This window comes from Tursiops truncatus, chromosome 6, assembly GCF_011762595.2.
Source record: "Tursiops truncatus isolate mTurTru1 chromosome 6, mTurTru1.mat.Y, whole genome shotgun sequence".
Classification (NCBI taxonomy): Eukaryota; Metazoa; Chordata; class Mammalia; order Artiodactyla; family Delphinidae; genus Tursiops; species Tursiops truncatus.
In genome coordinates this window covers 105,197,376-105,212,879 of record NC_047039.1, presented here as the reverse complement: position 1 = coordinate 105,212,879, position 15,504 = coordinate 105,197,376, and the positions used below count along the sequence as shown (strand labels likewise).

Here is a 15,504-nt window from a genome sequence, read left to right as displayed (position 1 = left end):
ACAGAGATGAGCAATACAATAACTGAAATGAAAACTACACTAGAAGGAATCAATAGCAGAATAACTGAGGCAGAAGAATGGATAAGTGACCTGGAAGACAGAATGGTGGAATTCACTGCCGTGGAACAGAATAAAGAACCAAGAATGAAAAGAAATGAAGACAGCCTAAGAGACCTCTGGGACAACATTAAACGCAAACACATTCACATTATAGGGGTCCCAGAAGGAGAAGAGAGAGAGAAAGGGCCAGAGAAAACATTTGAAGAGATTATAGTCAAAAACTTCCTTAACATGGGAAAGGAAATAGCCACCCAAGTCCAGGAAGTGCAGCGAGTCCCATACAGGATAAACCCAAGGAGAAACACGCTGAGACACATAGTCATCAAATTGGCAAAAATTAAAGACAAAAATTATTGAAAGCAGCAAGGGAAAAACAACAAATAACCTACAAGGGAACTCCCATAAGGTTAACAGCTGATTTTTCAGCAGAAACTCTACAAGCCAGAAGGGAGTGGCATGATATACTTAAAGTGATGAAAGGGAAGAACCTACAACCAAGATTACCTGGCAAGGATCTCATTCAGATTCAATGGAGAAATCAGAAGCTTTATAGACAAGCAAAAGCTCAGAGAATTCAGCACCACCAAACTAGCTCTACAACAAATGCTAAAGGAACTTCTCTAAGTTGAAACACAAGAGAAGAATAGGACCTACAAAAACAAACCCAAAACAATTAAGAAAATGGTCATAGAAACATACATATCAATAATTACCTGAAACATGAATGGATTAAATGCTCCAACCACAAGACACAGGCTTGCTGAATGGATACAAAAGCAAGACCCATCTATATTCTGTCTACAAGAGACCCACTTGAGACCTAGGGACACATACAGACTGAAAGTGAGGGGATGGAAAAAGATATTGCATGCAAATGGAAATCAAAAGAAAGCTGGAGTAGCAATACTCATCAGATAAAATAGACTTTAAAATAAAGAATGTTACAAGAGACAAGGAAGGACACTACATAATGATCAAGGGATCAATCCAAGAAGAAGATATAACAATTATATATGCACCCAACACAGGAGCACCTCAATACATAAGGCAACTGCTAACAGCTATAAAAGGAAATTGACAGTAACACAATAATAGTGGGGGACTTTAACACCTCACTTACACTGTATGGACAGATCATCCAAAATGAAAATAAATAAGGAAACAGAAGCTTTAAATGACACAATAGCCCAGATAGATATAATTGATATTCATAGGACATTCCATCCTAAAACAGCAGATTACACTTTCTTCTCAAGTGCGCACGGAACATTCTCCAGGATAGATAACATCTTGGGTCACAAATCAAGCCTCAGTAAATTTAAGAAAATCGAAATCATATCAAGCATCTTTTTTGACCACAACGCTATGAGGTTAGAAATGAATTACAGGGGAAAAAAACATAAAAAACACAAACACATGGAGGCTAAACAATATGTTACTAAATAACCAAGAGATCACTGAATAAATCAAAGAGGAAATCAAAAAATACCTAGAGAGAAAAAAAAAAAAAAAAAAAAAATACCTAGAGATAAATGACCATGAAAACATGACAATCCAAAACCTATGGGATGCAGCAAAAGCAGTTCTAAGAGGGAAGTTTATAGCTATACAAGCCTACCTCAAGAAACAAGAAAAATCTGAAATAAACAATCTAACGTTACACCTAAAGGAACTAGAGAAAGAAGAACAAACAAAACCCAAAGTTAGCAGAAGGAAAGAAATCAAGATCAGAGCAGAAATAAATGAAATAGAAACAGAGAAAACAGTAGCAAAGATCAATAAAACTAAAAGCTGGTTCTTTGAGAAGATAAACAAAATTGATAAACCATTAGCAAGACTCATCAAGAAAAAGAGGGAGAGGACTCAAATCAATAAAATTAGAAATGAAAAAGGAGACGTTACAACAGACACTGCAGAAATACAAAGCATCCTAAGAGACTACCACCAGCAACTCTATGCCAATAAAATGGACAACCTGGAAGAAATGGACAAATTCTTAGAAAGGTAGAACCTTCCAAGACTGAACCAGGAAGAAGCAGAAAATATGAGCAGACCAATCACAAGTAATGAAATTGAAACTGTGATTAAAAATCTTCCAACAAACAAAAGTCCAGGACCAAATGGCTTCACAGGTGAATTGTATCAAACACTTAGAGAAGAGCTAACACCCATCCTTCTGAAACTCTTCCAAAAAATTGCAGAGGAAGGAGCACTCCCAAACTCATTCTATGAGGCCACCATCACCCTGATACCAAAACCAGACAAAGATACTACAAAATAAGAAAATTACAGACCAATATCATTGATGAATACAGATGCAAAAATCCTCAACAAAATACTAGCAAACAGAATCCAACAACGCATTAAAAGGATCATACACCATGATCAAGTGGGATTTATCCCAGGGGTGCAAGGATTCTTCAATATATTCAAATCAATCAGTGTGATACACCATATTAACAAATTGAAGAATGAAAACCATATAATCATCTAAATAGATGCAGAAAAAGCTTTTGACAAAATTCAACACCCATCTATGATAAAAACTCTCCAGAAAGTGGGCATAGAGGGAACCTACCTCAACATAATAAAGGCCATATACGACAGACCCACAGCAAACATCATTCTCAATGGTGAAAAACTGAAAGCATTTCCTCTAAGATCAGGAACAAGACAAGGATGTCCACTCTCACCACTATTATTCAACATAGTTTTGGAAGTCCTAGCCACGGCAATCGGAGGAGAAAAAGAAATGAACACAAATTGGAAAAGAAGAAGTAAAACTGTCACTGTTTGCAGATGACATGATACTGTACATGTAGAATCCTAAAGATGACACCAGAAAACTACTAGAGCTAATAAATGAATATGGTAAAGTTGCAGGATACAAAATTAATGCACAGAAATCTCTTGCATTCCTATACACTAATGATGAAAATTCTGAAAGAGAAATTAAGGAAACACTCCCATTTACCATTGAAACAAAAAGAATAAAATACCTAGGAATAAACCTTCCTAGGGAGACAAAAGACCTGTATGCAGAAAACTATAGGACACTGATGAAAAAAATTAAAGATGATACCAACAGATGGAGAGATATACCATGTTCTTGGATTGGAAGAATCAATATTGTAAAAATGACTATACTACCCAAAGCAATCTGCAGATTCAATGAAATCCCTATCAAATTACCAATGGCATTTTTTACGGAACTAGAACAAAAAAAATCTTAAAATTTGTATGGAGACCCAAAAGACCGTGAATAGCCAAAGCAGTCTTGAGGGAAAAAAATGGATGTGGAGGAATCAGACTCCCTGACTTCAGACTATACTACAAAGCTACAGTAATCAAGACGATATGGTACTGGCACAAAAACAGAAACATAGGTCAATGAACAAGATAGAAAGCCCAGAGGTAAACCCATCCACCTATGGTCAACTAATCTATGACAAAGGAGGCAAAGATATACAGTGGAGAAAAGACAGTCTCTTTTACAAGTGGTGCTGGGAAAACTGGACAGCTACATGTAAAAGAATGAAATTAGAACACTCCCTAACACCATACACAAAAATAAACTCAAAATGGATTAGAGACCTAAATGTAAGACCGGACACTATAAAACTCTTAGAGGAAAACATAGGAAGAACACTCTTTGACATAAATCACAGCAAGATCTTTTTTGATCCACCTCCTAGAGTAACGGAAATAAAAACAAAAATAAACAAATGGGACCTAATGAAACTTAAAAGTTTTTGCACAGCAAAGGAAACCATAAACAAGACGAAAAGACAGCCCTCAGAATGGGAGAAAATATTTGCAAACGAATCAACGGACAAAGCATTAATCTCCAAGGTATATAAACAGCTCATGCAGCTCAATTTTAAAAAAACAACCCAATCCAAAAGTGGGCAGAAGACCTAAATAGACATTTCTCTGAAGAAGACATACAGCTGGCCAAGAAGCACATGAAAAGCTGCTCAACATCACTAATTATTAGAGAAATGCAAATCAAAACTACAATGAGGTATCACCTCACACCAGTTAGAATGGGCTTCATCAGAAAATCTACAAACAACAAATGCTGGAGAGGGTGTGGAGAAAAGGGAACCCTCTTGCACTGTTGGTGGGAATGTAAATTGATACAGCCACTATGGAGACCAGTATGGACATTCCTTAAAAAACTAAAAATAGAATTACCATATGATCCAGCAATCCCACTACTGGGCATATACCTAGAGAAAACCACAATTCAAAAAGACACATGCACCCCAATGTTCATTGCCGCACTCTTTACAATAGCCAGGTCATGGAAGCAACCTAAATGCCCATTGACCGACGAATGGATAAAGAAGCAGTGGTACATATATACAATGGAATATTACTCAGCCATAAAAAGGAACGAAACTGGGTCATTTGTTGAGATGTGGATGGATCTAGAGACTGTCATACAGAGTGAAGTAAGTCAGAAAGAGAAAAACAAATATCGTATATTAACGCATATATGTGGAACCTAGAAAAACGGTACAGATGAACCAGTTTGCAGGGCAGAAATAGAGACACAGATGTAGAGAACAAGCATATGGACACCAAGGGAGGAAAGCCATGGGGGGCGGGGTGCTGTGATGCATTGGGCGATTGGGATTGACATGTATACACTGATGTGTATAAAATTGATGACTAATAAGAACCTGCTATATAAAAAAATAAATTAAATTTAAAAATTAAGAAAAAAGATATATATGGAGGCGAGGGAGGGTGTCAGTGAGATTTGAGCAAAAGTTCTGAATAACGAGAAGGGGACAGCAATGCGATTTTTGGGGGAAGGAATATTCCAGACAGAATAAATAGCAAAGAGAAACACGCTTATGCAGAAAAAAGCTTGGTTTGTTCAGAGAACAGCACAAAGGCCACTCTGTAGCTGCCACTCTGTGGGCTGGGGGAGAGCGGTGGATGATAGAAGGTCATTGGGGAAGCAGTTGGAGGTTTTAAGTAGAGGAGTGACGTGAGAAGTTTTGTAGTAAAAGGATTACTCTGGCTGTATGTGGAAAATGTTCTGTAAAGGAGGCAAGTACAGAAGCAGGAAGACCTTTTAGGAAGCTCAGATATTACTGTGCGTACCCCGTTTAAGGATATAAAAGACAAAATTGAACATTTCAGCAGAGATTTGGAAATTATAATCGAAGACAGTAGTTTTGAAAAGGAATCTAATTAGGGTTTCCCTGGTGGCACAGTGGTTAAGAATCCACCTGCCAAGGCAGGGGACACGGGTTCGATCCCTGATCTGGGAAGATCCCACATGCCGAGGAGCAACTAAGCCCGTGCACCACAACTACTGAGCCTGCGCTCTAGAGCCCACAAGCCACAACTACTGAAGCCCATGTGCCACAACTGCTGAGCCCACATGCCACAGCTGCTGAATCCTGCACGCCTAGAGCCCATGCTCTGCAACAAGAGAAGCCACCACAATGAGAAGCCCGCACACTGCAACAAAATATAGCCCCCGCTCACCACAACTAGAGAAAGCCTGCATGCAGCAGTGAAGACCCAGTGCAGCCAAAAATAAATAAAATTTTTTTAAAAAGACAAGGAATCAAATTAGAATTCCAAAACTGAAAAAATGCAGTAGCTGAAAGTAAAAATGCAGATTACAAAAGGGCATGAGGAAACTTTTTTGGGGTAATGGATATTTTCACTATTTTTATTTTGGTGATGGTTTCAGCATAATTCATCAGTTGCATACTTTAAATATGTGCAGTTTATTATTTGCCAATTATACTTCAGTAAAGTTGTTTTAAAAACAATGAATGAGCTTAACAGCAGATTAGAACTAAAGAGAGAAGTAGTGAAATGGAAGAAAGATCAGAATAAAATGCAGAAAAGAGAAGATAAAAGACATACAGGGTACTGTGAGATGTTTTATCATGTGTCAGTAGAAGCCCAGAGGAAATGAAAAAAATGAGGCAGAAGCAATCATTAAAGAGATAATGGCTGAGCATTTTTCAAAGTGATGAAAGCTCTCAAGTCACAGGTACAGGTATAAGAATCCTTACAAATCCAAACAGGATAAATTTTACAATGCAGCCACAGCACTGTAGGAGCACTAAAGAAAGCCAAGAAAACGCAAAGAATTAGGCACCGACAGACTTGCACTAAAGTAAGTACTAAAGAGCATCTTTCAGGTGAAGGAAAATTCTAAATGGAAGTACGGAAGATGTAGAGGGAAGAATGGAGGGCAGTGATTGTTGCAAGTATGTGCACAAGAAGAAACAGAAAATCTGCCCCACAGCATGTGATTCACGGTCCAGTCAGGAGAGAGGAACTACCCCAGTTATTTGAGAATTTGTGTTCTAATGTAAAGTTTTTAATCCAGCACTGAAACAGTTAAAAGATAGTAGCAACTGCAGGACACAGCTTCCAACCCTAGGACTAAGGGAACAAAGTGAAGATGTTGGAATTATTTAGGAATTAAGAAGAGGAGCCCCACAGATTTGAAACTCAGACCTGTGAGGAGGGGGCTCTGTACAGTTGGTGCTGGTGTGTTTATTGGGGGATAGGGCAGCGAAAGAATTCAGCCGCAAGTGTCGGGAAGACTGCAGAGTGGATGCAGCTGCTGCTTTGGGAAGAAATTGCAGCTGCCAGGGCCAAGCAGCGTTGCTCACAGAAACTGGAAGCTGACGGAAAGGAGCAAGTCTTTCTCCCTCCTCCTCCTTCCAGTCTCCCTGGAGCTCCCCCTTCTGGCAGAGATGAGTATGTATATGAATATGGAGCCCGACCTGGAGAAATAGGGTTTGCAGATTCCCAGGCACAGCATCACAGAGCAGAATATGAAAGGGTGGGTGTGGGCTGAGGCAATAACTTAAAAACCAGCACACACAGGCTATTTAGAAGTGTGGTTAATTTTCAAATATTTGAGCGAGTTTTCTCGATATCTTGGATTTCTAGTTTAATACCATTATAGTCAGATAATATTCTAAATGATTTCAGTTCTTTGATATTTATTTAGACTTGTTTTATGACCCAACCTATAGTGTATCTTGGTAAATATTTCAGTGCACTTGAATATATATTCTGCTAGTAGGGAGAGCATTCTATAAATGCTAATTAGTCAAGTTCATTAATAGTATTGTTCAAATCTTCTGTAGGTCTTCTGTTTTTTGTTTTTTTTCTTTTTTGGCATATTCCATCGCTTACTGAGCGGGGTGCTAGATCTTCAGCTGTAATGGATTTGTCTCTGTCTCTCTTTAGTTCTGTCAGTCTTCTGGTATTTTGAAGCACTATTTTTAGATGCACACTTTTTGTTTGTTTGTTTGTTTGGATCCATGTTTTTCAAAACAGCCCTCTGGGGAAATCATTCCCAGGTGCAGAGGGCTGTGCTCATGGGTAGCCTGCTGGCTTCTGCAGTGAACCTGAGCTATGCCGATCAGTCTCAAATCCTGGATCGTGTGTGGCTCTGTGGCAGTAGCTGAGACTCCACAGCCACGTAGACTCAGTTCTGGGTGTCACCCTGGCCCCTCACTAGCTGATGCTTGAGGGAATCCAGTGTCCTTTTTTCAAACTGAAGATGATAACCCTTGACCTCAAGAGGTTTACCCTGGGGATCAAGCATGACCATGGATGAAAAGTACCAAGTACAGTTCCTGGCATGCTTCCTGCCTTCTCACTCACAGCCTGCCTGCTGTCCTCTTAAGACATCATCAGCAGTCATAGCGTCTCTTCTAAACTTCCCCAGAAAAGGCTCCTGTGGAGGCATGACATTCCTGTCACCCGGCCCACCTGGGCTTGCAGGGCCAGGGTTTCATAGCTCCACTCAGCCTGAGATCTCTTGCTCCTTCTCCTGTACTAACAGAGCTTCTCCCGATGAAGGGGATTGTCTGGGGTAGTTCGAGGTCTCACTGTCAGCCTCTTGAGTTCCTGCACCAATTTTCCTTGTCTACTAGAGGTGGACTCACGGAATGTCAATTCTGACAGCTCCCCAGTAGGAACCAGAATGGCACTGGCCATGAGGCTGACGTCTCCATCCATTAACCCACCTGGACTGGTGTAAGTGGAAAAGGAGATATCGTAGGAGGAGTTGAATAGTCCACTGAACCAGAAAGACTTGTCCAACTGGAACCTGGGGCCTCAGATCTCTTCTCTGCCTGCGTCATGCTGTCTCTTGCCCTGTCAGTCACCCAACTCATCCTTGCTTTTCTCGATGATGTAGACTGTGTCCTAGAGGTTGGGAGGACATCACCTCAGCAGCTCCAAGCTGGTATCATACCAGCTTAGCAACCCCAGGGAAAAGAGGGCATCTCCCTCTCAGCTTCACCATATAAAAAAAGATTCTGATATAAAAAGGGATTTGATTGGTTCATCTTGGGTGACAGAGCCATCCTTTGGACAAATCAAGTTGGCCAAGGGGATGATTTACTGTGATTGGCCAGGCCCGAATCACATGCTTATTCTTGGTTTTTTGTTTGTTTGTTTTGTTTTTGTACGGTATGCGGGCCTCTCACTTTTGTGGCCTCTCCCGTTGCGGAGCACAGGCTCTGGACGCACAAGCTCAGTGGCCATGGCTCACGGGCCCAGCCGCTCCGCGGCATGTGGGATCTTCCTGGACCGGGGCACGAACCCGTGTCCCCTGCATCGGCAGGCGGACTCTCAACCACTGCGCCACCAAGGAAGCCCACATGCTTATTCTTGTAGCCACAAAATGGGGACATCACTATTGGTAACCCTACCAGAACCATGTAGAATTTTGCGGTGGGAGTGGGGAATAGCAGTGATGAGGCTCTTACCCCCCCACCAAAAGGGGTGATTCTGGGTAGACATAAACAACAGACATCCCTGACCAGTGTGCAGGCACCTGAGAAGTCATATTATTCATCTGGGGGTTGATCAGCGAGCCCGGCGTCAGCCTCAGGGAAGAGGACTGATGTGATTGTCAGGAGGGAGTCCCTGTGCTCTGGCGGGGGGACGCAGCGGGGCAGCCCTGCTTGTGGTAGAAAAGACTGGTGGTAGAGTGTAGCAGCCAAAGGCTTGGCTCAGCTCAGACTCTGGCTTAAAACGTGGCCATGCCACTTACTAGCTCTAGGACCTCAGGCAATTATTTAACCTCTCAGAGCCTCAGTTTTGTCTCCTGTAATATGGATGATTTTGATGAATTTGTGACATTTCCTGTATTAAAATTCAGTAATTGCTTATTATCATTTCTGTAACCAGATTGCTCCAGTCTGCTACTCCATTCACGTCAGCCTGAGTCTTCTTGTTCTGTGTTGATTTCATTTGACCACCTCTTTTGAGTCTAGGTCCGCTAGCCTTTGGCCTGAGTACTAGCTGGTGTGTTCATGGGACGACTGACCTTCCACGGTGTGCCTGTTCCCAGAGGTTGGTGGGTTGTCCACAGGAACAGTTCTCAGAGGCAAACAGAAGGCAGTGCAGCGAAAGAGTAGCCTGGGAACCTTGGGAAGCAGGAAACACTTTCGTCTGGCCCTGCAAGACGGCCCTCCCTCTGTGGGCGTCACATGAAGTGTGCAGCTAAATAAAGGTGAACTGAGGTTCTGGACTCAATCTCGTACCCATTTTCCGGATTGTAGGAAGAATGGAGCCAAAGAGAAATTGTGAGTGTGGCAATGGCTCAAGCCCTGGAGGAGGTGCGGAAGCAAAGGGAAGAGTTCCAGCAACAGGTAGGCCCCCTGTGATGCCTCCACCTCAGTCCCAGGCAGGACCAACCTACCTCCTGGTCTGTCCAGGGCAGAGGGTGGACACAGTCTCAGGAGTGTCGTCAGCTGCTTGATTCCCCTGATGTCTCTAGGAAGATGGGAGAAAGATGTTAGAAAGAAACCCTCACCCCATAGGATGGCCTTTTAAAATTTCGATAGTTAATGTGATAAACATCACCTGGGGAAAAGTCCAGAACCAGGTACTACTGGGCTCTAATTCTGTGAGGTGGGCCACCACCGGCCGCAGGCCCCAGAGACCACATACAGTTGAGCTCTCAGCAGCAAGGGTGGGAAAAGCCTTCCTTTGAGGACAGACTCAAGAGTCAGGCCCCAGATCTAGGTAACTAGCTCTAGGTCTTTGTTCGGTCCTTAACAGATCTGAGTTGCCTCTGAAAAGACCCTATGATAATCATACCTTCAAGAATATGATAATGAGGTCATTTGTATCAAATGCTGGGCACGTCACAGGCCCTCAGGACGTGGAAGTTACGGTTTTGACAGCTTTCGGAAGGCTGGGCAGAAAGGCCATGTCTCTGGTAGGCCCACTACAGGCCAGAGGGGCAGTGAGGGTGATTGCCCCTGTGCGGGGCCCCTGCCGAGGAGAACTGATTTGTGCATGTTTATAGGAGCAGAGGTTAGCTTGGGGAATGTTCTAGGCTGTGGCCTTCAGGGAGGGATTCATGGAGGACCCTGGTAGTGGAAAAGTGGAGACTCCTTTAGGGAAGATGGGATTATTGCTACCAACCTTCTCTCTTGTTGGTTTTTCTCTCCGAGGCTGCTAACCTGATCGCCATAGGAGGTGAGAAGGAGCAGAGTCTGCAGGAAAAAACTGAAGTGATTCTCCAGAAAGAGCAAGAGATTCTCCAGCTGAAGAAAGGTGAGGAGTCTGCCAAGGCTGGGCCTTTTCACCTGTTCTTGCCCGGACCCCTGCCTGGAGGTGGCCCAGTCACCGCGCTCACCTCCCCTCTGCCTGGCCTAGGTCACGACTCCGCCCTGCTGCAGATGCGCCAGCTGCAGAGTGAGCTGGAGGCCCTGAGGAGTCTGAGGGCCGAGCAGTCGGAGGCGGCTGACGAGCGGGAGGACCTGCTGAGGCTGCGGAGCCAGGAGCAGGGCGTGGTGCTCTCGATCAGCGAGCCTCATGTGAGTCCCGCCTGAGCCGCCTCCCTGTGCCTCAGCTTCCTCTCCAACGGGGGGCGCCTCGCCGCGAGGGGTTGTGCGTGTTGAGGAGCCCATCCGATGTGACGACACCTGTCAGTGATCAGGTGCTGAAGCCCTTCCTTCCCAGCAGGCTCCTTGCATGGAGAGTTAATTGTCCCCCCAGCAGGCTCTGTGACGGGGTTGCCATAGTTTAAGTCTGGTTCCTGGCTAGCTGCCTGGTGGAGCACATCAGTCGTCACCTTTGGAATGAGTCTGGTCCCCTTCCCTAGGGATCTGTGGCTTAGCTTGACCATGTCCTGTGCTGCCACCACCCTGTAGGTGACCTCGAGGGCCGGGCAGGACCCCGCGTACCAGCTTCCGGCTGCAGAGGGGATACCAAATGGTGAGATGGGGACTGCCATGGATCTAGGGCAGCTACAGAAGGAAAAACAGGACTTGGAGCAGCAACTTCTAGAGAAAAATAAGGTGAGGACGCTCTTTACCTCAGCTATTTATGTCCCTTTCCCTGTCCTTGTGCCTAAAACCATCCAGTCCGTTCTTCAAGAGTTGTGCTGATGCCCCTGGGCCCCTCTTGGGGGAGGTGTTACCTCTTCCATCACAAGGGCTTCTTCCTGGTTCTCCTCTGCTGCTTACCTCCTGCACGGCCCTCTTCCTTTCACACTCTGTGCAGTCTCCTCCCAGACCCCCCACCTGAGATGGTATCTGGAGTATTAGAGCTGGAACAGTGGCAGGTCTCGGTGTCCCCAGCCCCCTCTGCCATCGCCAGCTAGGTCCTATGACCAGTCACCTTACCTCTGCACTTTTTTCTACAGCTGTGAAATGAGAGCGGTGATACCTGCCTTTCAGTGGTTTTGTGAGGGGGAGGTTGGAGGATGAAATGAAACTGTTTGTTAGCTTCCTGTAAATTTTCTGGTATTTGATAGAGGCTTAATAAATGTCATGATTCCACCCACCCTGCCTGGCCTCTGCACCTGTAAATGCAGGGTCTCGTTTGAGCCTCGTTTTTAAAATGTCCTGTGAAGTTAACTGTGCTGGCTAGTCAGTGCTCTGGCCTGAAATTCCGCCCCCAAATTGTGCGATTACTCTTTAACAAAGGAGAAAGGTGGTCATTCTTTATCTCCCCCCACCCCCACCCATCTCCCCCTTTCACTCACACACACACACACACACACACACACACAGGCTCTTCATTTCTTATCATGAAATATAAAATATAGAGGAGTGCACACTGTGTGTCCCTGGGTCCAGCCCTCCGACAGCTTCTCCAAATTGCACTCACATCCTTGGCGATCTCCCCCATCCTGTGTGCTGCTGGCACTACAGCCATACCCTGCATCCAGACGCTCCTGTGAACCCTAGACCCCTGTATCTACCCTATTTCTCTGTGTCAGTGTCTGAAAGGCCCCTGAAATTGAAAACATCCAGAAGCAGACTTCAGACTGACCACGCTCTCTAGCATCTACTGCCATCTTTCCTTTCTCAGTAAATGGCAAAAACCTTGGAGTCATCCTTGTCCCCTTTGTTTCTTTCACAAGCAACATCCAAATCATTAAGGAATCCATTTGGCTCTCCCTTCAAACTGTACGCGCAATGAGCTGCTTCTCATCCCTGCCACTGCTACCACCCGAGACCAGGTGACCATCCTATCTTCCCTAGAGGATGGTGTTGGGCTTCTAATTGGTTTCCCTGTCACTTGTCTGTTCCGGCCCTCTGATGACTCTCTGTCCCTATAAAAGCCAAAGTCCTTGCAGTGGCCCACAAACCCTTTGTGGTCTGGCTCCTTACTGCCCCCTTCCCCTACCCTCTGCTCTCCCCCAGCATTCCCTCTCAGCCACAGTGGCCTTGCCTTTCTGTGAATATCAAGCACCCTCCCGCCTCAGGGCCTTTGCACTTGCTGAGCCTTCTGTCTGGAAGATCCTTTCCCCAATTACCCTCACTTCCTTTATGGTGTCATTTTGTCAGTGAGGCCATCCTGCTACCCTGCCAGCCCTCACCAACAGAACTCCCGGTCCCCTCACCTTGCTTTTTTTTCTCCAGGCCTCTTAATACCTTCTGATACACTGTATATTTGCTTATTGACACTGTTCTCTCTTGAGGGCAGACATTTTTTCTTTTTTTTTTTTTCCTGCTGTTTCCGCAGCCTCTAGGCCGGTGTAGAGACTCGGTATTCATTGGATAAGTTAATGAATGAGTCAAAACCTAGAAAATCAAGTAACATAAACTAGCAAATGTACTTTTGGGGGAATGCCCGGCTTCACAGTCAAGCAGAGAATACAGATTGGAACGAAACATTACCGTTTTGTCAGTGGGGTGTTGCAGGCAGTGTGACGGGGGAGCTGGAGGCGCTTTCCCAGCCGTCTCATCCCCAGGGGGCCGTGGCCATACTGCTCTTGAGACGACGAAGCTTATTACAGCTTTGTTTGAAAATGGAAGCTCAGGGAGTTCCCTGGCGGTCCAGTGGTTAGGACTTGGCGCTTGCTCTGACATGGCCCCGGGTTCAGTCCCCGGTCGGGGAACTCAGATCCCACAAGCCATGCAATGTGGCCAAAAAAAAGGTAACTCAGCTACACAAGAAGACATGGGGCATCCCCTAGAGTTACTGTCACATTAAAAGTTATAATTAGCAAAACTATAAAGCTGTGGAAACTCTGATAAATGAAAACTACTATTCAAAATTCTAGCTACTCAGTGCAAGAATGGTGACGTGGACTAGAAGTCCACAGGAAAAACTCATTTTGATATAGTTGTGAGATTTTGGAGAAATTTTTATTTAAAATTTTTTCCCTGTAATGTCGACTACACATTAAACTTTTTCATTGGGAAAACAGAGTTCAGCCTTTCGGGTGGTTAATGGAATGTGTAATAAATTATATTTAAGGCCCATAATACTAATAAGCTCACTAAAAATAAATAAGGAAAATAAAGACATAAAACCCATTGTTGTTGGGTTGTGCCGAAAAACCACGATCTTTAATACTGTTCAAAATAAGTGTTAAAAATTATTATGGTATTTCAGGAGATCAATGGTGATGATGAGAATCATAAATTTTGGCCCAAGTATCCTACTTGGGGATGATAGCACATAAATATCATTCTGAAGGGCAGAATATACTGTGCAGAGGCATTTCTAGCTACACTGCCTGTGGAGGCGAGCGCCAGAAGCAGTCCTAAGGCCCCAGGCCGGGAGGGGTGGGACGGCACTGCGGCAGTGGCGGGGCCAGGAGAGCAGGGCTGTGCACAGCCTCAGCACGTGGGGGAAGGAGGCCGAGGCAGCAGGTGTGGCAGCGCAAGCTCCTCAGGAGATGAAGCAGGGGCTTCTAACAGGTGTATGGGGACCCAAGGGGTTGTCTGTCTGCTCTGTGGTCCTTTGCACTTTAAAGATGGTGAAACGTGCATTTAATGAATGGCCTTTTGTGGGGGTGGGGCTTTGCCTCAGACCATAAAGCAGATGCAGCAGAGGATGCTGGAACTCAAGAAGACTCTGCAGAAGGAGCTGGTGAGTGTCCCCCTTCTCCCCGCTGCCCATGCCCTCCTGCCTCTGTGCTCCTCCTGCCTGATGACACTCCCCCCCCAGGGGACTGCAAGAGGTCTCTGGGAAGTCAGGCTGGTGGGACAGTGGCCCTGCCACCTTGAACGTGCTCCTGGAAAGTGGCTCTGTGACCCCCGGCACGAACCCTCTTTCTCTGAGCCTGTGTGTTTGAGAGGTCAGTGAGGTGACGTATGGCCGTGTGTGAATGGCAGAGGCCAGGCCCAGACGTGGGAGAGCGGCGCCTCTGCCCTGGCTGGGTGCTCACTGCCCCAGGAGACGAGTCCTGATGCGGGTAAAGGAAGTGGCTGAACTTCCCCACATACCTCTCTCCCTCCTCAGCCAGCACCCTGCCTTCTTCAGGTGCTGGTGCTTCCTTCGCAGGTGGGGCCCTTTTCGCCCTACTCTGTGCAGGGTGTGGCAGAGAACTGCAGGTGATCACAGCCAGGGCCAAGTGAATCTCCCCTGTGATTTTCGAACCTGTCTTGAAGGGTTCAATGTAGCATCTTTCCATTGGTTTTTCAGAAAATCAGACCCGATAACGAGCTTTTTGAAGTCCGGGAGAAGCCTGGGCCTGAAATGACAAACATGGTCCCTTCTGTCACGAATAACGCTGACCTGACTGACGCCCGCGAGATCAACTTCGAGTACCTCAAACATGTGGTTTTAAAATTCATGTCCTGTCGCGAATCTGAGGTAAAGGGCTTTTGAGTTGCCCTTTGGGTACTGAGTTCCACCCCAGGGCCTGGTTCATTTGTCCGCGCCCTGCCTGGCTTCCCACCAAATCCATTTCTTTCTTCCTGTCCCCCATTCCGCTTTGACCACCAACGTGAGCACTCAGTCATTTCTCCAGCGGGCACTGACCTGCTGGTTGAGGAGCAAGCAGGGGGCGCCGAGTAGGGAACTGGCTCCTGGGAGGAGATGTGGGTCAGATGCTGAGGCCAGAGTCCAGGGAACTGAATCCGCCCAGCAGTCCTGCCTCCTGCCGAAGAGCAGGTGGCTGTGGTGGTCGTCCTGGTGGTCTCGTCAGTCCCCGAAGTAAAAGGTGGGGGAGGAAAA

The 15,504-nt window shown here is 45.5% G+C and overlaps 1 protein-coding gene across 4 annotated transcripts in view; it reads left to right on the top strand.

Annotated features, from left to right (window-relative positions):
• The window catches only part of GOLGA1 (golgin A1), a 52,216-nt gene that overhangs the window by 33,585 nt on the left and 3,127 nt on the right, over nt 1–15,504 (top strand). For all 4 annotated transcript variants that reach the window (XM_033858584.2, XM_033858585.2, XM_073806592.1 and 1 more), the window contains 6 exons: nt 9,636–9,725; nt 10,536–10,638; nt 10,741–10,901; nt 11,238–11,384; nt 14,356–14,415; nt 14,971–15,141. In XM_033858584.2, the coding sequence (XP_033714475.1) occupies nt 9,636–9,725; nt 10,536–10,638; nt 10,741–10,901; nt 11,238–11,384; nt 14,356–14,415; nt 14,971–15,141 (732 nt within the window). The remainder of the gene's footprint in view (nt 1–9,635; nt 9,726–10,535; nt 10,639–10,740; nt 10,902–11,237; nt 11,385–14,355; nt 14,416–14,970; nt 15,142–15,504) is intronic.